The sequence below is a fragment of the Cibotium barometz genome, chromosome 64 (genome assembly GCF_041138505.1).
Source record: "Cibotium barometz isolate CiBa-2024 chromosome 64, ASM4113850v1, whole genome shotgun sequence".
NCBI classification, from domain to species: Eukaryota; Viridiplantae; Streptophyta; class Polypodiopsida; order Cyatheales; family Cibotiaceae; genus Cibotium; species Cibotium barometz.
The window spans coordinates 9684285-9709959 of NC_141109.1; the positions used below are offsets into that span (position 1 = coordinate 9684285).

The 25675-nt window shown below is 40.1% G+C and overlaps 1 protein-coding gene across 2 annotated transcripts; it reads left to right on the forward strand.

The window, feature by feature from the left end:
- The first annotated feature begins 319 nt into the window (after positions 1-319).
- CAX11 (cation exchanger 11) lies at positions 320-2760 on the forward strand. Of its 2 annotated transcripts, XM_086796774.1 has the most exons (3): positions 320-1107; positions 1243-1671; positions 1838-2760. In XM_086796774.1, the coding sequence occupies exons 1-3, from the start codon at positions 574-576 to the stop codon at positions 2597-2599; spliced, it is 1725 nt and encodes a 574-aa protein (XP_086652900.1). In that variant the 5' UTR covers positions 320-573; the 3' UTR covers positions 2600-2760. The 2 variants fall into 2 exon arrangements, with proteins under 2 accessions (XP_086652900.1, XP_086652899.1); XM_086796773.1 differs by having other exon boundaries at positions 321-1671.
- Positions 2761-25675: the final 22915 nt, after the last annotated feature.

The following is a 25675-nucleotide window of genomic DNA, read 5'->3' on the forward strand; positions in this document are numbered from 1 at the left end:
GGAGAGAAGGGATTTGAGCCCTTCATATGCACGTACATCGCCTTTTATTTTGGAAGCGTCTAGTATCAAACAAAATATGACTTTTTAACTAAAACAATTGTGCATGTGGTGTTTCATGTTGTGCATTTCAATTCTACATTATGAGGGAAACAATGTCGTATGTTAACTCAATTTGCGATAGAGGACGTTCCACGTATTATTTGCCTACTAAGGGATGTAAGGCTCAACATCCCTAATCAAAGTGGTAGATGGCAAGCTCATCATAGAGCAACCCAGAGCAATGAGGCTAGCTAGATCTATAGAGACAATCTCATCATGGAGCACTCCCAGAGCATGAAGCTAGCTAGATCTCTAGAGACGACATCACTCAAGCCTCAAATCACATGCAATTAGAGCCCACTATCCATTGTCCAAGTGCAAAGTTAAGGAGCTTGGTGATGGGCTCATGAGTGGAGGACACTAAAAAAATGCAAAAACAGTGTTGTTGATGCCCCATTGCCACTCCAGTCCTTGGCAGCAGTAGCTTGGAATCAGGAATGCGCGATCGAGCAGACCCAGATCGGGAGCGCAGCAATGCAATCTCATCGTAGAAACCCTAGATTTGGCAGAAGATGGAGAGCTATGTCGTCCTCTCTGTCATCGAGCTCTGGCTATGGCTTCCATAAGCTTCTTCGCCTTCCACAGCTGGGCTTCCTTCTCCTTCTTGTTCTTCTGCCTTTCTCTTCTGCAGCAGCAGGAGAAGAAAGCAGCGATGGCGATCTTCAGCTTTGCCAAACCCCATCTACGAAGAAGACCGTCATCAACTATCTCGCTCTCCATGCCTGCGTTTTCCGCCATATCCACGCGCTCTCCGTCCCTGCTCTCTTCGCCATGGTGGTGCTGGCGTTCTACATTCTAGCGCAGGCCGCGCAGCACCATTTCTCCCCAGTGGTGGCTAGGATGGCAGAAATGCTGAATCTGTCGCCGAGCACAGGGGGAGTGACTCTGCTAGCACTCGGAAACGGCGCCCCGGATGTGTTTGCCTCCATCGCTGCAGTGTGGGGAGGAAATCCTCGCATCGGCCTGGGGGCCATCGTCAGCGCAGGCCTCTTTGTCACCGCCTTCGTGGTAGGGTTTGTGGCGCTGGTTGCTTCCCCTTTCTCTCTCAATCCCATATCCTTCCTCCGAGATGTCTGCTTCTACCTCCTCGCAGCTACCCTCATGTTCTTCCTGTATATGAGCGGTGAGGTTTTTGCCTGGCAGGCTGCTGGCCTTGTTGCCCTCTACATCCTTTTTGTCGCTGTGGTCTTCGGCATGGATCAAGCAAAAGGAAAGACTAAAGCTCTCAAATCCTCTGTATCAGATTTGGATACTTCAACAACAGATGCCTTATCGGAAGATGAATGCAATGCTGCAACGCGGTACGGCAAACCATCTCCTCATACCATGCATGATGGGAATAGCCATAGCAATAGCCATATCCATGGCGATCGCCATAGTCAGGGCTTGGACATTGAAGCTGGGAGTTTCCAATCTAGGGTAATGAAGAGCCATGACCAGAGCTTGGACGTTGACTGTGAGGGTTTCCAAGCTAAGCAGCAGAAGGACCTCCCGAGCGTGTTTGCCACGCTTGTTTGTTCTCTGCTGTGCTGTGGACGTACAGATTGTGGCAGATGCAAGCAATGCCTAAAGGTAAGACTCATTGTCTGCTTGATTTGCATCTCAATGGTGCTTTTTCTTACTCAAAAGCATGGATGCTTGTCGGAATTACATTTAAAACCTTGTCAGACCCCGTCATGTGCTTGCTTGAAGCTGAACCTGCTTTTTGAACTTTTTCTGATGGGATCCCTTTCTGCAGCTTCAATCGATTTGGCAAGTCCCTGTTGAAGTCATCCTACGCTCAACCATTCCAACTGCGGATCCCTCTAAGTGGAATCGCTTCTATGCCTCTGCAAACCTTGTATTCTGCCCTTTAATCTTTCTCTACATAGTAAGCGCAGCAGTTTCACCTTACAGACGCATGGTCTTCATCATACCTTGGATTAATTTCCCCTTGTGGTTGTTGATACTCCTGCAAGGCTCCGTTCTGGGGGTTGGCTATTTTGTATTCACAAAGGAAGCACCCAAGAATGAGCTCCCCATTGCTGTGGTTACGGCATTCGTGATGAGCGTTTTCTGGATCTCCTTCATAGCTGGAGAGCTTCTGGGCTGCTTGGTGACCCTAGGCACGCTGCTCAAGCTGCCACCTGCGCTCCTAGGTCTGACGGTGCTTGCATGGGGCAATTCCATTGGAGATTTGGTGGCTGATGTGGCGGTGGCGAGGGCAGGCCAACCAGCCATGGCCATGGCAGGCTGCTTTGCTGGGCCCATGTTCAACATGCTTGTTGGGTTTGGTCTCGCGTTGGCCATGAAGGCGACTCGTATGCACCCTTCTTCTTACAGGCTGGAGTACAATCCCAGCATTGTAATTGCATTTGGCTTTCTCTTTGCAAGTTTGCTGGGCTCTTTGGTAGTGGTCACATGGTCAAAGTTTCAAGTTCCTCGATGCTGGGGGTTTTGCTTGATTGGCCTGTATATAACGTTTGTCATTGTCAGCATTTCTAATGCTAGTGTGCTGTGATACAACCCACATGAGAGCATGTGTCGGCTGTCAGAAGGCTTGCTGACAGAGAAACTTTCCATTCTTTGGCACACGAGTGCTGATGTTCTGGGTGAACCAGTGTATGTACTGAATTCTTAATTTTTTGGAAGGAGGTTATCCCTTCCTTTCCTCAGTATTTCTCATATCTTACCTTTCTGGAGCAGAATTCTTTTTACAGTGCTTCTTTTTAGACCAACTGTAACTAATGGAACATGCTTATCTGTCTACTACATGCACTTACCTATTTAAAAGATGTGGTATGCCTATCTCATCATTCTTAATTAAGGATCTTATATGCAAGAACTCATTAAAAAGTGTGCATTAGATGTTAAATTATAACAACTTTTGAGTGTTATAGCTTTACTGCTTTTAAGTTGTAAGTGTACTTGCTTTAAGTGCAATTTTATTTTGTGGACAATGACTTTTGATTGATAAGCTTGTTTAAAATGCTTGTAAATTGCTACTTTCTAAAGATAAGGTTTGCAAGAAATTTCTAGAGGTATTTCATGAAATCACTACTTGTATAGGGCTTGAAATTGCAGGGTCTCATTTTTTCAAAAAGAAGGGAAAAAACAGAGAAAAGGTACAGCTTTTAATTTGGATGATTATTGTAAATTATAATATATTATAAATTATCAATGTAGAGCCTTAATTGTCTCTTTATTGGCTCCAGGGCCCAAGTACATCTTTAATATGTCCACACAATCAATTTCAAAGAATCAATTTTCCCAGTAAGTATGTATCTATGAGTTGAGGTTTATCCATATATTTTAATTTATCTATAACGTGTGTAAAACCTTTATTAGCAAAATTGTTGAGCAAGTAGGTAAGATTTTCTTTGCTATTGAAGGCACTCTCAAGTTGTGCATCAAGAGTTATGTTTTGGGCGTCTCTCGCTCCTTTTCTTCCCGGACATATTCTAAATTTGAAACTGATATATTGACTTACAACAATGATAAAAAATAACTGTGTTTAGCAAAAGAATCTTATTAAAAATATAAATTTCTTGCATTAAAAATAACAAATCAAGAGTGAACGTGTGAATATATATTGGTTTGAGATGACAAGAGTGATAAAGATGGAGGTGTTTTGATTAATTCAAATGAGAGAGAGAGAAAGAGAGAGAGAGATAGAGAGCGTTAAAGTCCAATTTGAGGGATTTGTGAGGGACGTGCGAGAGCAATTTGCGGGATTTGTGACGGGCGTGAGAGAGCGATTTGAGGGGGAGAGAGGGCGCATGAGGGATTTGTGAGGGGGCATGTGAGAGCATGTGAGGGAGAGTGAGGGCGCTTGTGAGACATTTGTGAGAGGGTGTGTGAGAGCTCGGGCATGTGAGAGGTGTGTGAGGGAGAGAGGGGGAACTTTTGAGAGGGAGTGTTAAGAGTCTAATGGCTTAAGAAGCCGTTAGTAGACAGTGCATGCCACTGTGGTAGGTGCCATGTGCATGGCATGCGCATGACACGTAGTGCATGCCACATGTAATGCCTGAGCTCAGCATTACATGTGGCATGTCTACGTGGACTGCACAATGTCTATTCTGGGAATGCATTAGTGAGGTGATGGCAAACCATGGTTGTGAAAGGGCAGATTTCTTCGGTCTCAGGGTAGACGCGGCTTAGGGTAACTGGAATGGGGTTCGACATGTATGGTGGGAAAAATAATGTCCTCATAGATAGGGAGAGGTCTTGCCTATTTCATTCTGGGAGTAGAGCACGGTTTCCTACACAACAAAGTATTTATGTGCTACATCTCAAGGAGAGCACAAAGCAATGTGCAAGAAGTGGCACATGACTCCTTCCCGTGAAGCTGCATCAGTAGATGCTTGATTGATACGTCATTGGTGGCACAATGGTCATGTGATGGATATGGATATTTTAGCAATGGACTCTTGGTTAAGCTGGCATGAGAAAGCATTAGGACTCATCTCACTCAGTTTAAATGATGAAATCATTCATCACATCATAGGGATACAATGGGCAAAAGATGCATGGGATGAACTCAATAAATTATTTGGCACTCAAGAAAAAAATTCAAAGATAAATCTGTTAATGCAGTTCTACAAACTTGATATGAAGGAAAGTGAACCTTTAATCACACACTTGAACAAATATAAAAGCATTAAGCAACAACTGGCAGCCATTGGCAAGAAGGTAGAAGATGATGAGGCACTAGCAGTGCTTCTGAAGAGTGTAGACAAAGATGAATATGAAAACATTGTAGCAACCTTAAAGAATGTACCTGAATTGAAGCTGCACAAGATAGAAGGAGCTCTACTAGAGCAAGAGATCAAGGTCAAAGAGAAGAAATCGCTGGACTCAAGAGAATCAAGCAAAAGAGGTGGAGTGAATCAAGGAGAGATCAGTGGGATTAGATCTTGGATGTAAACTCTATAAATTGAGGCATTGGTCTAATGAGAATTTACTGGTTTTTTATTATCCATGCTTACATTAAGCTATCAATTAATTTCTCACTAATTACATCTAGAGTGAATCAAGGAGAGATCAGTGGGATTAGATCTTGGATGTAAACTCTATAAATTGAGACATTGGCCTAATGAGAATTTGCTGGTTTTTTATTATCCATGCCTACATTAAGCTATCAATTAATTTCTCACTAATTGCATCTTAATCACATCATCTAATCTCTTTGTTAATCATGTTGATTCTTGCATTTGATCCACCATAGCTCATCACATTGCTACAAATTTAACAAAATTTGGGAGAGTTGCTATTTTTGGCCCGACTCCGATGGAACTTCTGTTCGCATCATTACATCTCGAATTGAGAAGATACCAAGAGTTGGCAAAGTGCCTATTTGACAGAATGTCTACTAGTTGGGATATTTTTAGAGATAAAGTTTATGGAAGGACCCATCTCTTAGATTGGGACATGTGGCAAGAAAGTGGACCAAAGTGAGACAAGTGGCCTGACACTTGAAAGTGGATCAAAGTGAAACAAGTGGCCTTACACTTGTCACTTCACCTATTGTGTGGCGCTCCACTTGTCATTGTAACCTTCTCTTGCCATTTTAGCTCATGGGAGTCCCAAATCTATAAATTGGAGCCCTCTATCTTCATTAATGGAGGATCTCTTGCTACACACTAGCCTCTACCACCGTTTTACAGGCTGCCCTAATGATGGCTACTCTCTTTCTCTCTCTCTTGAAGGCTGCCCATGAAGAATACCGACTATTGGGGATTGTTTTGGAGGCTTCCATCGCGAAGAAATACTTAAGGCAAGGGTATTTAATCATTTTATTATGATTTCTAGCCATTGTATTTGTTGTACCAACCCTTGTACTTTCTGTACCTACTGTACCAACCATTATACCAACGGTACTAGCCACTGTACCAGCTGTACCAGACATTGTACTTATTGTACCAACCACTGTATCGGTTGTACCAGCCATTGTAACTACTGTACTAGCCATTGTACCTACTGTACCAATATTTATACTTGTTGTACACCTACTGTACGAGCCATTGTACCTGATATATCGGCCACTGCACCTACTGTACCAGCCATTATACTTGTTGTACATCGACTGAATGGAGAGTTGTACTTGCTGTACCAGCTCTATTACATGAAGACCTGTGGTTCTTTGGGGAAGAATCAGTATCCACACGGAGGTATATGGTTTATATTGTTGGTTCGGCATTTCTACTATATATAAATACAAGAATGAAATGAAATACATATAGCCTAATGTGTGTGTGTATAATATAATATATATATATATATTATATAAATACAAGAATGAAATGAAATACATATAGCCTAATGTGTGTGTGTGTGTGTGTATAATATAATATATAAATATAGACATATAGTTTATATATGTTTGAGGCTATATATATTTGGTTTTGTGTGTGTGTGTGTGTGTGTGTGTATCTTTAGGCTATACATATTTTAGGCCACACACGCATACACTCACATATGGCTGAAAATGTATAATGTTATATGTATTTTATCACACACACACACACACACACACACACACACACACACACACACATACACACACACACAAAACCAAATATATATATTGCCTAAAATATATACAATATATATATTGCCTAAAATATATACAATATAATATATATATATGTGTGTGTGTGTGTGTGTGGGTTTATATATGTTTTAGGATATATATATTTGTGTGTGTGTGTGTGTGTGTGTGTGTGTGTGTGTGTGGGGCCTAAAATATGTATAATGCACACACACACACACACACACACACACACATACATATTAGGCTAAAAATCTATAATTAGGCTTTAGGATGTATATATATGTGTGTGTGTGTGTGTGTGTGTGTGTGTGTGTGTATGTATAGCCTAAACATATATATATCTTTAGGCTATATATAACTTGAAGCTATATGTTAGGCTATATATATATCTTCAAGATATATATATTTTAGGCTACACACACACATGCGTGCATATTAAGCTAAAAATATATTAAGATATATATATATAACTATATATTACTATATATACATACAACAATGAAATGAAATACATATAGCCTAATGTGTGTGTGTGTGTGTGTGTGTGTGTGTGTGTGTGTGTGTGTGTAATGTAATATATAAATATAGACATATAGTTTATATATGTTTAAGGCTATATATATTTGTGTGTGTGTGTATATATATAATGTAATATATAAATATAGACATATAGTTTATAGATGTTTTAGGCTATATATATTTGTGTGTGTGTGTGTCTTTAGGCTATACATATTTTAGGCCACACACACATACACTCACATATGGGTGAAAATGTATAAGGCTATATATGTTTTAAGCTATATATATTTGTGTGTGTGTGTGGGGGAGTGCACACACACACACACACACACACATTAGGCTAAAAATCTATCAGGATATATGTATTCTAGTGTATGTATGTATATATATATATATATATACACACACACACTATATATTTTAGAATATATATAAATACAAAAATGGAATAAACTACATATAGCCTAATGTGTGTGTGTGTGTGACTGAACCCCAATGTGCTATGTGCACCTCCCACCCTTCCACTCATTTTCCCCACTCACCTCTGGGCATTCATCTCTTCCCTCAACTAGCCCCCACAGATTTTTCCTCATGAGCAAATACATGGTTTTTGTTTGCCATGTATAAAATTGCTCTCCATTAAATTTGGCTATCGCTTGTGCCATGCTCATGATGATGTGAAGGGGGTCTTACCTCTTGATCCAATTTCAAGATTCAAGGGTAGTGCTTACCCTTTTACAGCTCAATCTGGTGTTTAGGTGATGATTACAGATTTATCAGCATAAATTCACCAGAAATTACATAAAGCCAAGGGTAACAAATCTGTCATTAGGAAATTTTTGAGCTCATTTTGGGGCCCTGTAGACCGAAATATTCCCTCCAAAAAGGGGCACTGGATAAAATTTTTGCAAACGAACTCCAAATTTGTCGGACCTCACATATTTAGATTCTACTCTTCAAAAGCTATCCATTGATATATAACACGATAGGGTTCAGAGAAGGGACAAGATAGATACCTAGAAGATTCCTTTTTGCCTAGGAATCTTCTACGTGTTATTCCTAGGCAAAAAGGAATCTTCTAGGTATCTATCTTGTCCCTTCTCTGAACCCTATCGTGTTATATATCAATGGATAGCTTTTGAAGAGTAGAATCTAAATATGTGAGGTCCGACAAATTTGGAGTTCGTTTGCAAAAATTTTATCCAGTGCCCCTTTTTGGAGGGAATATTTCGGTCAAACTTCCTTACAGGGCCCCAAAATGAGCTCAAAAATTTCCTAATGACTGAATGGTTGGAGTATAAAACCATCTCCGAATTGTAATCTGAAGTTGTAGGGATCTGTATCAGATACCCAATGGTTAATTTGAACCCTCAATTGCACCAAAATACAATGATTAGTGTTGATTAATCACTGATTAATAAAATAATCCTCTGTTTTGTGTGTAGAAAACAGAGTGCGGGGAGGCCAGATTTGGGGCATTAGAGTTCAAATGTGTCATGAGAATATATTTTAAGTCCTCTTTAAGAATATTATTTTTTCCTCTTGAGTAATTTGGGGACGCCTAGGTTACTCTTGCGTCATGTCGGCTAGGTTAATATCGTGGGTGACACCACTATAAATATTAATGCATGTGGTATATGACGTATGCTTGGGGCTGTCTATGATTATTTCAGTTAGGTTTGTATGGCAGGGTGATTCCTGGGGTACTTATGCCTGACAGTCATGAGTTGGTGATGGTTTGTGTATGTTTAATATTTGTGGGATTAATTTAATTATTAATTAGGTTTATATTTTCAGGTAATGAAGATTACGGGGATTGATAAATAATGTCGAGGAGAATGTTTCTTATGTGCATCATATTTATTTTTTACAAGCGTAGCTTGTAACCTTAGTAGTTGATTTTTCCATTTTGATACATTGGAAAAAATACATTTATAATGTTGAATTTATTAAAGCCTAAAGGCTTTACCCTAGCCCCAATTTTTGGGACACTCTATTTTTGTTGTGGAAGAGTGTCGTGCTCTCTAAAAAGCACACTTTGTATATTTTTGGGGGCTATGGCCTATTTTTGGTGGAAAGCTAATAAAAATACTCGTGTGGGGAAGGCCACGCACAAGGGGGGGGAGGGAAGATTGCACCCAGCATGTTTGTCTTGGAGCTAAGTATTATGTTTGCTATGCTTTTGTTCAATTTATTTGATTTTGTTGAAACTTGCAAAGCATGTGTTTTCATTGTTGAATCTATGTGTTGAATTTCTCAGCTATCCTAGAGAACGATTCCGTTTTTAGTGGTATCAGAGCTTGGGCTAGGAGATTTGTGGAAAGGTGGGAAAGGTCTTCATCAACACAACTCTCAAGAAAGTTGCAGGCTTTTAACCGGTGGACAGAAGGAGGTGTTGGAGGTCTTTGACCAAAAATTCAAATTCTCAAACTAGCTCTACTTCTCAAACCCACTTACCTCTTCCCAAAACCATTCTTCTTCATCAAAAAGTGGTTTTGCTCAACACTCCATGAATTTCAGATCTGACCATATAGATGGATTCCCCATGGCCAAAAACCTCACCTGCCCTGCTCAGAATTAGACGAGGTTCAAGCTGCAAAAATCCTATAATTGACGGTCTGCATGTTTTGTGAGCAACTAGCTTTGTAAATTAATCAAAAAGAAGCCAAAGCGATGCGCCGATTTGCAGCCTCACAGGCGAAAAAAAAAACGTGAGGAGAAGAAGACAAAAAAATCAATTAAGCTCCTAATTACTTAATCTCAATTAAGCCAAATCCTCAACTTAACCCAATTCTACTTTTCCCAAGCCCAATGCATGTCACATCAACTTTTGGAGCTTTCACACTACCTATTTTCCTATCTCAAGGGAAATTCCAAAGAATTGCAATTTTCAGATTTTTGGGTGCAGAAAATTGATTTTTCAGGGCTCAAAGAGGCTTAAAAAGGCCAATTAAAGGCCAAAAAATTCTAAAATAATTTCTGAAAAAATTCTAAAAATTCTCAAAAATTATTACAGAGGTTTGGCCAAGTTTTCAGAATTGTTTGAGCAATGTTCAGGTGCAGAAAATTATTTCTTCAGCATTTCGACTAGCCCAAGTCTCTTAAATCACTTGGAATTGCTCGGGACTTGTACGAAACGAAGGAAATTCGACCCAACCATTGAACCAAAGTCTTTGTTCAGTTTCAACACAAATTGAATTGTGGGAGAATTGAGATAAGTACAATCATTTGCTTTATTTACATACATCAAATAATATCAATTTTACTTATTTACATTGTTTACATGAGCACTATGGCAAATTTTTCTATTTTACCTTCAACTCAAGAGCAACTCCAATCTCTACAACAACAAATTGTAGAAGAGAGAGAGATGTGAATTGAATTGGAGCGACAGCTCACGGGTTGAAGGCGTAAGTGTGACTCTTTGCCATCTTATGATGACGAAGACATCATCCAAAGAGCTGTCAATGCTACACTTCAAGCACAAAATTCACGAAAAGATTCTAAAATCAGTCGTAAAGCTTTTTCATTTCTGAATTATGATGGCAAGAAAGATGCTCGAGTCCTTTTGGCATGGCTTAGTCAATTGGATGACTACTTTTCGGGGGAGAAATTTTTCGAGAAGGACAAGATCAAATGTGCGGCTAATCACATGGTGGAGCATCATCAAGCAAGGACGTGACAAACCGGATTCATGGAAAAGGTTTCAAAGGCTAGTGAAAAAGCATTTCTTACCTTCACAATTTAAATCTAAAACTAGGCATCAATGGGATACATTGCATCAACTTGAAAAAGAAAACATGTCTCAGTATGTGGAGAAGTTTTGGAATACATTACTACAGGTACAGGTTGTGGAGAAAGTCAATGAGAAGGACCAAAAGAGGAAACGCATTTCGGGCCTTAAGTCTACAATTAGGGCCGGTGTGAATATGTTTAGACCTCATTCACTTTCTACAGCTATATCTTTGGCAACAAATTTCGAACGCAAAAATGGTTTTCCTAGAGAGGCCAAGTCATTTGAGAGTAACCACTCTAAAACTTTTTCTAAACCTTTTCATGCTTCAAGAAATTTTCATAAGCGAGGGTTTGACAAAGGCAAGGAGATGGTCAAAGGCGAATCAAATTCAAAGAAAGTCAACGGTGGCAAGCCCAAAGGTCTTCCAATCAAATGTTTTCGATGTCATATAACGAAGGACATATAGCACCAAATTGCCCAGAACGTGCAAAGAATCCGACACCTGCGGCACAAGTCAATATGCTTGAAGGGGACGACAATGAAGATGAATCGCTCAAGCAAGAGGGTAACTCTGACCCCGACTATTCAGAAGCGGAAGGTAAGCCTCAAGCTCATTCGCTACTCAAAATAAAAGGAAAAATTAATGAGCATGAAGTTATTGTTTTACATGACGATGGTAGCACTCATGACTTTACTTTTGAAAAGGTAATTAGAGCTTTAAACATTCAACCTTCACCTACACATTATAGAGTTAAAGCTGTATTTACTGGAACCAAGTATAATTGCATGTAAGAGGTGAAAGGTTTAACTTTAAGCATCAATTCCTTAACAGAAAAAAGGGATTTCTTAGTTGCACCTTTACAAGGCGTAGATGTAATATTGGGTATGCCTTGGAGACATATGTACAACCCTATTATAGACTATGATACACATAGCATTTGTGTAAGGAAGGACAATGAAAATATTTTCCTCCAATGTCTAGTCAAAGGAGAGATGAGCCCTTTATTGAGTCATACTCAAGCAAAGTGAGATCTTAGGAAAAGAGAGAAGACTTATATGGTTTGGGTTAACCAGCTTAGCGCTGAGTTTAACACATCCAAAAGTCCAAAACTTGATCCTTATATCTCCAAATTCAGGGATTGTTTTATGGAAGATTTACCTCCAGGATTACCTAAGTCTAGGCCTGAAGACCATAGTATTGACTTATTGCCAGGCAACTCTCCACCTTGTAAAGCTCCTTATCAAGTCAATAATTTAGAGCAAAAAGAAATCCAAAAACAAATCGAGGATTTGTTAGAACGAGGCCTTATTAGACCTAGTAGTTCACCCTTTGGAGCTCTAGTCCTTCTTGTTAAGAAGAAGAATGGAACTTTCCGAATGTGTGTTGACTACCGAGCATTGAACAAAATCATTGTCAAGAACAAATACCCTATCCCTAGGGTAGATGACTTACTTGATAAGCTTAGAGGTTCAAAGTTCTTTAGCAAGATTGACTTAAAGTCTGGTTATCATCAAGTACGCATGACTGAGTGAGACATATTCAAGACTGCATTTAGAACCCAGACTGGCCATTATGAGTTTTTGGTTATACCATTTGGTTTGACCAATGCTCCAGCTACATTCAGTCGTATGATGAATTGCATTTTCCTAAAGTTTCAAAGCTTTGTCCCTCTGCAAGTGATCTGTGTCCACTGGAGAAGAAAACGCAACCAAACAAGGGCTACAAACCTGAAAATTTAGGCCAACCAGTGTCCACACCTCCTATGAGGAAAAATGATGAAGAGAAGATACCTTCGGGTCCAACAGATGAATCCCAAGTGAAGGTAGAGCTACTAGTAGCAAGATTGGTTCAAAAAAACACAGCAACCATAGCTGCAAATCTGAAAACGCAGAGGTATAAAGGGCCGAATATGGAAACGCTGAAGCCTCAGACCAAGAACTGCTATAGAGAACAATCAGGGGGTGGGAGGGATGGCACAAGATAACTAGAAAGGATAGGCAAAAGGGAGCCCAGAGAGCTCCAAGATCAGGCCTGGGAAAGTAAGGCCAAATAGGCAAAAAATGCAGCCTGTTTGGGACAGCTATGTTGCTGTCCAGACCTAAAAAAAAATGCCAGAGAACCCCTGGAAGGTGCCACCAAGAAGGCCAGGTATGCTGTCCATAAAAAACACCCTTGTCAGGTTGCCTACAGGATGCAAATTGATGCCTTGAAGAGAAGAAACTGTAGCCCACTGAAGTGGTGATGAATCAGCCCTTGAAAATCTAAAACGCAAGCTTCAACTGGAGAAAAAACGCAGGTCTATCCATGGGCAAAAAAATGCAGATATGAAGAGGTAGAGGAGGGAGCATCCAATGCTGAAAATCACCGGCACTCTGATACCATGATAGAATGTGCGACAGAAGAAGGGAAAGTGGAAACACAGGAGAGAGAGAGAGAGAGAGAGAGAGAGAGAGAGAGAGAGAGAGAGAGAGAGAGAGAGAGAGAGAGAGAGAGAGAGAGAGAGAGAGAGATGTTACCATATTATAGTAGTGATGTGTGTGAACACACTTAGGACCGCCGGGGCACTTTTTCCCTCACTAGGAGGTTTTTTCCCCCGTGCATTGTATATACGCCCATTATCTTCTAGGGCTTGTTATCTTTCTGTTTTGGCACTCATAATACACTACTGTGTTGTGCTCAAGCTTCCTCATCTTCTTGAAGTTGTGTGTGCATTCCTGCAACCCTAATTCCAACAATTGGTATCAGAGCAGGCTTCCTCCTCCCGGGCAGCATCACCGGCACCTGCCGCTTCATCTCCTCCGATTGCGACGAGGTTTCACGAGCGTCTGCAGGTTAGTATATGCCGTGGGAAAGCGCGTAGGGCTTGTTCGTTTCAGAATTTTGATCTGAAGTCATTTCGCCCTCCGTTTTTGCATTCCAAGTACTGCGCAGGCAAAATCGTCCTACTGTGCAGATTTTCTGTCAAGATTAAAATCTGCAGGACAGGTGCCCATTCGTCTGTTTTGGGCTGTGCTACATAGCACAGGTCGATTTTACACAGGTTTACCTCTTACAGACAGCATTTACATCTAGTAGTACAGTCATTGGCCATGGCTGACAACAATGATGTATTCCGCATGTTGGCTGCTGAGGATAAGTTGGATGGCACCAACTATCCATTGTGGGCATATATGATGCGACATGTATTGGTAGCAAAGGGGTTATGGAACATTGTGCAGGGTATTGATGCACGTCCTATTGTGGCTGGGAATGCTGCAAACACATCAGAAACAGGTACTGTTGATGATGGTGCAGGCACAAGTGCTGTAGCAGCTGTTCGAGAACCACCACTTTCAGCAGAGCAGATTCGTTGGGATGGTAGAGATGCGCAGGCTCATGCCTTGATTGCGCTGTCTTTCAAACGTACCATTATCCCACATATTCGCTCCTGCAGGACTTCTAAGGATGCTTGGGATGTACTTGCCACATTGTATCAGGCAAGAAATGAGGCTCGTGTTGCTTACCTCCGAAAACAGTTGGAGAGTGAGCATATGAACGAAGGTGATTCTATGGATAGCTTTTTGACAAAGATCAAGGATTTCAAAGAGCAGCTCATTTCTGCAGATGAAATCCTGTCAGACAGTTCACTTGTGCAGACTGTTTTGAATGGTCTACCAGATTCTTATCAGGGTTTTGCTTCCACTCTTCGCTTGATGATGAAAGGCAATCCCAATGCCTTATCATTTGAGGAGTTAGTTTCTGTTTTGCTGCAAGAAGACCAGTCAAGGCAAAACAGGAATATTATGCGTGTCGCAGATCAAGCTTTCGTTGCTAGTCAGAGAAGCGGGAAAGGTAAAGCTGGCTTTTCTTCTAGTAAGCAGAAATCTGCAAATGCTGCGCAACCAAAGAAGGAAGACAAAGATGAGAAGAAGGGTGACAAACAGAAGACATTTTGCAAGTACTGTAAGGGAAATGATCATGTCATCAAAGCGTGTCCTAAGCTGGCTGCGAAAGAGGCTAAAAAGAAAGAGGCTGGTATGGCTGTTGCAGATGCCTCTCCTTCTAACAATGAATCTACTAATGTTGTTCAAGATACAGAATGGGCATTCAATGCGCAGTGCAGTTATGACCCATCTTTGCATGACACATGTATGTCTGCAGTAGATTCAGATGTATGGTACTTTGACAGTGGTGCCACTAAGCATATCACCTCGCAGCGCAGTTTATTCACTTTCCTTGAGTCTGCTCCCACAGGGAATACTGTCACTTGTGCCAATAACTCCTCTTATCCCGTTAAAGGAGTTGGATAGATTGTGCTGAATGTTGCAAATTGCAAACCTTTACACTTTTTGATGCATTATATGTGCCAGGGATCAAAAAGAATCTGCTGTCAGTCTCCGCATTTGCCAAAACAGGTTTGGTTGTAAAATTTGTGGATGACAGATGTACTGTTCATGATCTCTCTTGTGGTGACATCATTGTAGCATCTGGTTCACTATGTCGAGGGCTGTATAAGCTCAATATGGATGGCAAATGTGTAGAGGATTCAGCATGTGCTATTATGGATACGCAGGCTATTTCAAATGCAAAACTGTGGCATGCACGTTTTGGTCATCTGAATTTTGCAAGTTTGCTGCGCCTGCAGAAATCTGAAATGGTGTCTTCTTTGCCTAAGCTTGAGGCACCTGTCAAGCATGTTTGTGAGGGCTGCATTTTGGGTAAAATGCAGCGTGCTTCCTTTCCCAAAGATGGATCAGTGAGAGCTGAACGCAGATTGCAGCTTGTTCACAGTGATGTTTGTGGTCCCATGCAAACTCCATCATTTGGAAACTACCTTTACTTCGTGACTTTCATTGATGATTTTACCAGGCATGCATGGGTATATCCTTTGAAGGCAAAGTCCGAAGTGTTTTTGTGCTTCAAACAGTTTTTGGTTATGGCTGAAAATGTGTCAGAAAGTAAGATGGGCACCCTCCGTTCAGATCGAGGGGGGGAGTATATGTCTTCAGAATTTAATGCATTTCTGGCTGAGCGTGGGATAAAACACCAATGTACAGTGCCGTATACACCACAGCAAAATGGTGTGGCTGAGAGAAAAAACAGGTCTCTCATGGAAATGGCAAGATGTATGGTTAAGAGTCAAAGTCTGCCACATGGTTTTTGGCTTGAGGCTGTCATGTGTGCCACTTATGTACTAAACAGGTGTCCCACCAAAGCATTACAGGTTGTCACTCCATATGAGGCTTGGCATAGCCGCAAGCCATCTGTTGGCCATTTACGTGTTTTTGGTTGCCTGGCATATGCATTAGTGCCTGTGCAACATCGCAGAAAATTGGATGACAAAGCTGTCAAATGTATTTTTGTTGGATATAGTGCTGAGAGCAAAGGCTATCGTTTGTATCATCCACAGACAAAGCGCATTTTGGTTAGCCGTGGTGTTGTATTTGTGGAAGATGCAGTTCAGCCCTTGGTTTCATGTACTAAGGAGACAGATATCAGCTCACGTGATGTCTATGATACATTGTTGCCTCTTTTCAGTGGTGCACAGTCAAGTGCAATACCTCATGAGGCAGTTTTTCAGCCTATGCAAGTTTTAAATGATGGCACAGATCAGCCTATATCTGATGCAGATGTGCATGATGCACTTGAGGATGAGAGACAAGAGATTGAGGGCTCTAGGAACATGCCTAGATGGCTGGTGCAGACTTTGCGTGACAGCAAGTTGGATGCCCCTTTGTCTAGTCGCACTCGTTCTGGCTCTCATGGTGCCTCTTATGCGTCAGATTGTTATGCATTGGCTGTTTCTAGTATGTGCGATGAAAGTGAGCCTGTTTCATTTGATGAGGCACAAAGTTCAGAAAATTGGATGGCTGCTATGCAAGCAGAATACGATGCTATTATGAAGAATGGTACATGGTCTTTATGTGACTTGCCCCCTGGCAAGAAGGCCATTGGCACTAAGTGGGTTTACAAATTGAAGCGTAAGCCTGATGGCACAGTGGATCGCCATAAGGCTAGGCTTGTTGCAAAAGGTTATGCTCAAGAGAAGGGCATTGATTTTGATGAGACTTTTGCTCCCACATGTCGTATGACCACTGTTCGTAGCATCTGTGCATTAGCAGCTCATAATGGTTGGAATGTACATCAGCTGGACATAAAGACTGCGTTCTTAAATGGAGATTTGCATGAGGAGGTGTATGTATCGCAGCCTCGTGGTTTTGTTCAAAGAGGGCAGGAAAACAAAGTGTGCAGATTAAAAAAGGCTTTATATGGTTTAAAGCAAGCTCCACGAGCTTGGTATGAAAAAATACATGCATATTTGACTGCACATGGGTTTCAGAATAGTCCAACAGAAAGCACTTTGTATGTTAAACGTGTGGATGGTGTACATCTAATCATTGCTCTCTATGTCGATGACATGCTGCTCACAGGACCAAATGAGAGTCATATTGCTGATTTTAAGGCTGATTTGAATGCCTCTTTTGAGATGTCAGATTTGGGGCATTTGCATCATTATTTGGGGATACAATTTAAGCAGTGTGATGGAGGTATTGCTTTGTGTCAGACAAAGTATATTGAAACATTGTTGCGGAGATTTGGCCTTGAAGACTGCAAGCCTATTGCTACTCCAATGGAGACAGGTTTGAAGTTGAGTCTTCATGATGCTGGAGATCACTTTGATGTCACACTCTATCAGACAGCTGTTGGTTGCCTCATTTATGTATGCATTACGAGGCCAGACATTCAGTTTGCAGTCTCACAGGTGAGCAGATTTATGCATAGCCCAGGCATTAAGCATTGGCAGGCAGTGAAGCGTATCTTTCGCTATTTGAGTGGTACTCGGCATCTTGGGTTGTTTTATCCCAAGGGGGGATCATTGCCGCCAGATTTACATGTTTTTTCAGATTCTGACTGGGCTGGTTGTTATGACACACGCGTGTCCACGAGTGGTTTTTGCTTCATGCTTGGAAGCTCATGCATATCATGGTTGAGCAAGAAGCAGCCTACTGTGGCCACTTCTAGTTGTGAAGCTGAGTACAGGGCAGCTTTCACAGCTACGGTTGAGTGTGTGTGGCTCAGACGCCTTATGGCTGATTTGGGTGTTGGGCAGCCATCTGCCACCACCATCTTCACTGACAGTCAGAGCGCATTGGCAGTTGCGCGGAACCCAGTGTTCCATGCTCGTACGAAGCACATTGAGGTGCACTACCATTATGTCAGGGAGAGACTCTCTGCAGGAGAGATCAGTTTGGCTTATGTGCCAACACAGGATAACCTTGCAGACCTTTTCACAAAGGCTCTGCCTCGTGAGAAGTTCGAAGCTTTTCGCAAAGCTTTGGGCTTACTCCCTTTTGTGGATTCGTCCACATAGCTAGACACTTCCCTATACATGAGTGCTAGCTCTTGTTCACCGCATCACTCCAGGGGGGATTTGTTACCATATTATAGTAGTGATGTGTGTGAACACACTTAGGACCGCCGGGGCACTTTTTCCCTCACTAGGAGGTTTTTTCCCCCGTGCATTGTATATACGCCCATTATCTTCTAGGGCTTGTTATCTTTCTGTTTTGGCACTCATAATACACTACTGTGTTGTGCTCAAGCTTCCTCATCTTCTTGAAGTTGTGTGTGCATTCCTGCAACCCTAATTCCAACAAGAGAGAGAGAGAGAGAGAGAGAGAGAGAGAGAGAGAGAGAGAGAGAGAGAGATGGAGAGGAAACACAGGTGAGAACCTGCTTTCAATATCATCACCAAAAGGAATACATGTCCCGAGCAAGAGGGAAGAACTTCGTAATAAGTGAGGGACTGTAGATAGACAAGCTAGGCAAGCAATGAAATATGAGGGAGCCATGCCGGCTATATATACCTCTACATGAAGGCAGCCGACTAGTGATAAATATCTCCATGACTGGGAAAAATACCTAGGACCATAAATGGGGAATAAATATGGGTAAAATACATGTGAGGGGTGACCAGCCCCTCAGACTAACATGGTCAGCCCTAGAGGCTAAAATAGGACACCAAATAGGAAGCCAGCAAGTAGGGGATGATATCTAACAACCCTCTTTCCCTCAAATAATTATGTCATGAATCTCTCTCCAACTCTCTTCGCCTCCCTCTCTCTCTTCATGGAGGGAGGAGGAAATCTTTTTGGAATCTGCTCGCCCGATTCCAAAAAACTGCTCTCGCTAAAAAATGCTCACCAGAAAAAATCCCCCCATTTTGATTATTCTTTTGATGATGATTTTCTTTTTTACCAAAAGAGATAATGCATTACTAATGCATTACTAAAGTATTTAGGCAATCTATTATTGAAGAATCTCATCAACCAACTTTCAGTGGCCATAGAGGAGCATCATCTACTTTGCAAATAGTTGCCAAAGATTTCTTTTGGCCTACTATGTATAAAGATGTTGCTAAGTTTGTTTCTAATGTGTTGTTTACTAAAAGATTAAGAGTTATAAAGGAAATAAGTTTGGTTTTCTTATGCCTTTGCTTATTCCTAATGAACCATGGGAAAAAATAAGTATGGATTTTATCATTAGTTTTCCTTTAACTTCTAATAAGAATGACATAATTTAGACTATAATCGATAGATTTAGCAAACATGCTTATTTTATTCCTTGCAAAAAGACATTGATTGCCTATCAAGTTGCATATATATTTATTAAGACAAGTGTTTGTACATCATCGTTTACCAAAGATTATTGTTTTTGATAGACATAGAAAGTTTTATAGTGATTTATGGGCTATATTGTTGATAATCTTGGAAAAAAACTTGATTTCTCTACTGCTTTTTATTCTAAATCTAATGGACAAACTGAGTAACAAATAGCACAATACTTGATTTGCTTAAATCATATGTCTCATCTCAGCCTAAGCAGTGGGATAAAAAATTTTCATATTCTAAGAAAGCACATTTGAGATAGTCTATGGTAGTAGGGATTTGACTACTCCTACGACTAGAGTTTCACATTCTCTAGAGGCTCCATATTCTTTTGTTAGAGATTTTGACCAAATTCATGAGCTAATAAATTTAAATATTCGAAAAGCTAAAGAGAAATACTTAAAGTACGCAAATCATAAATGTAAACATATCATCTTTAATGAAGGCAATTATGTGATTCTTCGTATTGAGAAAAGGAGACTTAAATCTCTAGAGACCAACCCTGTAGTTAAGTTAGCTCCTAGATTTTATAGACTATTTAAGATAATAGAAAAGATCAATGATAATGTATATAAGTGCTAACCCATTCCAAGGGTTAACAAGAGCTATTACCATTATCTTACATTAAGGAGTCAAGGTAGATACACCAAAAGGTCATACATTCAAGATATGAAGCAATGGTGTCCAAATCTACAACTTGGATGGGCACCCGTAATGGTATGAAGAAATACCTACAGCGATTCCCGCTTCAAGAGCATGTGTAAGTAAGTTAGGATGAAGTCTCAAGTGATGTACTTCATGGATATATTATGAGAGTAGTCATTGTAATATCATTAGGCCTCTTATGAGCTTAAAGTGCGCGGCTAGCCACAGTTTAAGTTGAGTGTGAACACTTATGTCCATGTATATAAGTGAATATCTCTCATAATACAGGGAGACTCTCCCATTGTGCAATTGAGTCTTGCTCTTGCTAATCCTCTTGCTAATCTCTCTCTCTACTGCATGCTAGTGAGTGTGTGTGAGTGATGTGAGGTGAGGGGAGGGACGAGTACACATAGTGCAACGCGGTAGTGTGACAATGCTCATGGGAGGTGCGGTGGAATTGCTTCTCAAGGAGTTATAGAGCTTAGAGACCTCAAGGGTTATGAGCTCAGCCATTGGAAAGATCCTCACGACATTTACAATTCACCAGGTAATCTCTTGTTGGATGTGTTTCAAGGGAGGTTAGGGTGAGCCATAACATTTTTGGCGCCCTGCTGTGCTGCTGGGGAGCCATCCCTTGGATTTTTCCATGGTTTTTCTCTAATCTACACATTGCCCATTGCCCAGTGTCTTGATTAATAGTTTCCCATGAAAAAGATATGGATGTGATAGAGATTTGTGTGTGATCTTGTGAGAAATAGCTCTCTTTTTTGTTTTGTAAAGAATGCTTTTTAGCTTAATTTATTATTTTTGTTGTTGTTGTTAATGTGGTTTTTAATGTTCTTAGGGCTTGCACATAGAGTGTATTAGGCTTAGTTTGCATCCATTACATTAAACAATGCAATAGTATGCAATTTTTAGTGAATGTTAGCTCTCTTTAGAGTTAAACATAGAACTAGAATCATTAATTTTAGCTTAAATTATGTGTTTTTTGTTGGAATTGTATGCAATATAGTGTTAGCAAGCATTAGGAATAGCTTAATCATTGATTTTTTTTTTCAAAAACATCAAAAAACTCTTAAAAATAACTAATCTTCCTTAATCAACTGGTTTTTTTATTTTATTTTGGCCGACGGACCTCTTTCACGATGTGAACTAGCAGGGTATAGTTCACCGTGTTGAAAAGGGACTTTGCGGATTTTATCAAAGTTCATTTTTTTTTTTGGTCCAACGGACCCTTTTCACAACATGAACTAGCAAGGTGCAATTCACGGCATGAAACAGACTTCACGGATTTTATTAAATTTGATTATTTTTTTATACAAAAATTATTTCACGACGTGAAACAGTTAGGACGTGAACCAATTTTCTTTTTATTTTTGCGTGGGGACTATTTCACAACGTGAAATAGCAGGGGTTCACGGCGTGAAACGCTTAGGACATGAACCGATTTCTTTTTTTTTTTGGAGTCTAGAGGTAAATTCGAATTTACTTGTTTGGGGAGAATATTTTTTGAATTTTAAATTAACGAGATATGGGCATTTTTCTAAAAAGGCAAGTGGGAATCAAAAAAGTCAACCTTTTTATGACACCTCCTTACACCCTTCACATAAATGATCCCCAAAATAGACAATTTGACAACTCATGGGCATCTACTCATTCAATGCTCATTAGCCTTAATGAGTTATGTAAAAAAGTGATAGGAATTAATCAAGGATTAATCCTTTCACTAATTTTTTCCTCTTTCAGACTAATCAAGGGCTCTAATTAATCCCTAATCACTAATTAATTCACACAATTGAGCACATCATTGGATAGATCAAGGGATTTCTAAGCTATGTGCATCAACTAATGTGTAAATTAATCTAAAATAGGAGATTAATTAATATCTTAATTTTGGTCTCTTCTCTTAAGGTAAAATTAAGCTATGTGCATCAACTAATGTGTAAATTAATCTAAAATAGGAGATTAATTAATATCTTAATTTTGGTCTCTTCTCTTAAGATAAAATTAAGCAAAAGAGAGTCAAATTTCTCCAATTGATGAAGAATGGATGTAATTAGGTGTTTTAATACATCTAGATGCTCTCAAAACACTCAAAAACACTGAATTCGACTACTTAAATGATCAATTTGGACCTCAAATAATACATTTTCTTAATTTTTATCGCTTAAAGTGGATTAATCACCCTTAATTTGTGAAGTCTGTTTCATGTCGTGAACTGCACCCTGCTAGTACCGTCTTGTGAAAGAGGTCTCTCCGATTAAAAAAAATAAGAAAAAAAGAAAAAAAATAAATTTGATAAAATCCGTGAAGTTTATTTCACGCCATGAATTGTACCCTGCTAGTTCACGTCGTGAAAGGGGCCCATCGGTAAAAATAAAAATAAAAATAAAAATTAACAAAATCTGTGAAGTTTGTTTCACGCCGTGAGCTGCATCCGGCTAGTTCACATCATGAAAGGGGTTTGTCGATGAAAAAAAAATAAAAATAAAAAATAAATTTGATAAAATTCATGAAGTCTGTTTCACGCCGTGAACTGCACCCTGCTAGTTCACATCATGAAAGGGATCCATCGGTAAAAAAACAACAACCATGAATTCGATGAAGGTACTCTAGTGCTAAGAAAGTCGACATCGAGCTCTTCGAATTTGGTCTTGACCGTCCGAGGTCAAAATCGATCATTTTAACCTTCGACCAGTAGCCTCAAAATGCGACCCAAAAATCAAGGCAAAAACGATTCTTAAAGCACTAAAAATCACCCAAAACAGCGCGAAAACGACTGCGAATCATATTCGGGCTACATTTTGACAAAATCACGAACGACTCAGAGAGGCAAAGTTGTAGTACTCCAAAAATACTACAACTCTCTTATACAGAGTTTTTTCAAATTCCTTTTAGAACACTAAAAACGGGCTGTGAAACAGGGAAAAAAATTTCTAAAATTTTTCATCTCCAGACAGTGATGGAAAATAGGTTTTGAGACATTCTCTTCCATCTGGGATGATACTAGCATGCCCTTTTTCTGGAAAAATATCTCTAAGAGGTCGTTCATGTACATGTAGAGTCTAAGCTAATTAAGGCAAACGGATACTTGTTTGACCCAACAAAGAGTATGCTAGGCCTTCGAAGCTGTAATGGGTTGTGAGAAAATCTAAAAAGTAAAAAAAAAACATGTGCTTGCTCATTAAGGAGAAATTGACAACGTCATACATGGCAACGATAAAGGGACTGCGTGGGCCGATACTCTCACTGAACCCAATTTGTGGCTGACATTTTCGAGCCATTGAGATCCATGTCGCAAATGCACCTCCCAATACCATTCACCATGCCAACAACAAGAGTGTCATCAGCAGGTTTTGCACCCCCTATCACTACAATCCCACCGGGCTTTTGTCCTTTACCTAACATTTTCACAAATCCTATAGGTACCAACCCTTTTTAACCCCTGGATGCCCACACCTTGGACATATTGACTAGTATAGGAAAGGGGGTTGCCCATGGACTAAGTGAGCCCCTTACCAAGAGTACTCACATACGGCCTCAATGACTCGTACAAAAATACGACCGTACAGATTTCCAAAATTATAGGCAAATACGACAGAACAACTGATCCTGTTTAATTCATTCAAATGTTTGAATAGAGATGTGAAACCTTTGGAAATCCAAACTTCCCCACAAAGGTACATGAGTTGGACCTATGCTTAGTGGGAAAAGGCTGGTCGATGGTTCATCACATTGATGTCGGTGATCAAGACAAACTTCAGAACCTTTAAGTTAGCCTTTATCGATGGCTTTTTAAGACAAGGTGATCAGTGGAGTGCAGCAAGCAAACTATATTCAATGGGCGTAAACCAAACGAAACCATTAGAGACTTTATCCTTCGGATGTGAGTCATGGAAAAAATTAAACAATTCTCAATTGAAGACATGTTTCTTGATGGGATTAAAGAATAACAGCTTACACAACTTGATCACTGTATCCAATCCAAAAACATTTGATCAATGTTGTAAAGAAGCAATACGTTTAGATGACAACATGATGGAAGATGATCATGCTATAAGATGTTCCTCATCTAAACCAAGTAAAGCAATGGCAAAAGAAAGATTGATCTCAGAATTGTCATTCCTTGAATTCTATGCAGCCTTGCTTAGCTTTCAATCGACATCACTAAGAGAGGATGAGATCCTTCAAAACCAAACATACTTAATGCCTCTCCAAGTGATGAGTGAAATGCCTTGTGTATGTTCAATGCAATCACTATGACCATCCCAATCCCCATTGCACATACAGGCATCTATTTTTCTGTACTGCATATATTGCAAAACCTTTGATCATGACAAAACCCTATGTCCCAATTTATCGATAAATAACTCTAAACCTCCATCTCCCGTGCACCAAGCAAAAATAGTCCAAAGGGTAGAAATTGCTCAAGAAGGAGTTAAGCAAACACTTCAATGTTTCTATTGTCGTGGACCATGGCTGTAGCATAAGATGCTACATAAAATGCCTAAAAATATAAAAAAAATGGTAAAAAAATACCGAATAAGATATGCCAATGCATGGCCTCATAAATGGCCAATACAAGCATGAAAAAGATGATGTAGACCCTCTGGAGATGATATAATCCAACAAACATAACGGTGGATCACCAATCGGAACTGATCATGCCTGTTGCCTATGGAATTGATATGAGATCTTAATGATGTACTGGTTCTACATACATACCCTTAGGGAATGCTTCCTCTAGCTTCTCATGTTGTTGCATACTCTATTGCATTCTTCTGCTAGAATTGTGCACCTTCCTTGGGACTATGCTTATAGTGGGCTCTGAGCTTGAATGCTACCAATGTTGCATGCACATAATCCTTGCTGTATTGATCCATATCCCTAAGCCTAATTAAGAAAAATATACTAATTTAAACATGATTAAGACAAAGGAGAGAGAAGAAGAGAGATATTGGAGTCAAGGTTTTCTCTTGTATTTGTATGGTACAAAAAGGTGGCTTAAATGGTTGTACATGCTCGGGCCCTTGGTCAGCTCCCAAATGGGTGACCTCTGGCCCCTTCTACATGATGAATGATGACTTCTACTTCTTATGATGCTAAAATGACGATGATTGAATCAATGAATAACTTCATGCTTATATATATGTTGGGAGCTAGTCAGCCAGTTGCATACTATTGTCGGCCTGTTCGTGGGACAATTATTCGTGATACACTTTTTTTAACTGTTGCGCTTTGCTTTCTACATTGTCCACACCTACTGCCCTTCATAGGGATGTTGAGATATCGAGCTTAACTAGTACTATGGACATTGATGAAGCTTGGGTGATAGCTTCCATACTTATGTCACTGGCACATGGTTGGTGAGATTATGGTTGATATGCCGCTAGTGGACGATAGGTTGTGTGATAGCCACTTTGGAGTACTAGAGTTATAGCATAGTTATAGCACTAGATCATATATGTAAAATTTCTCCCTCCAGCTTTTGAGGT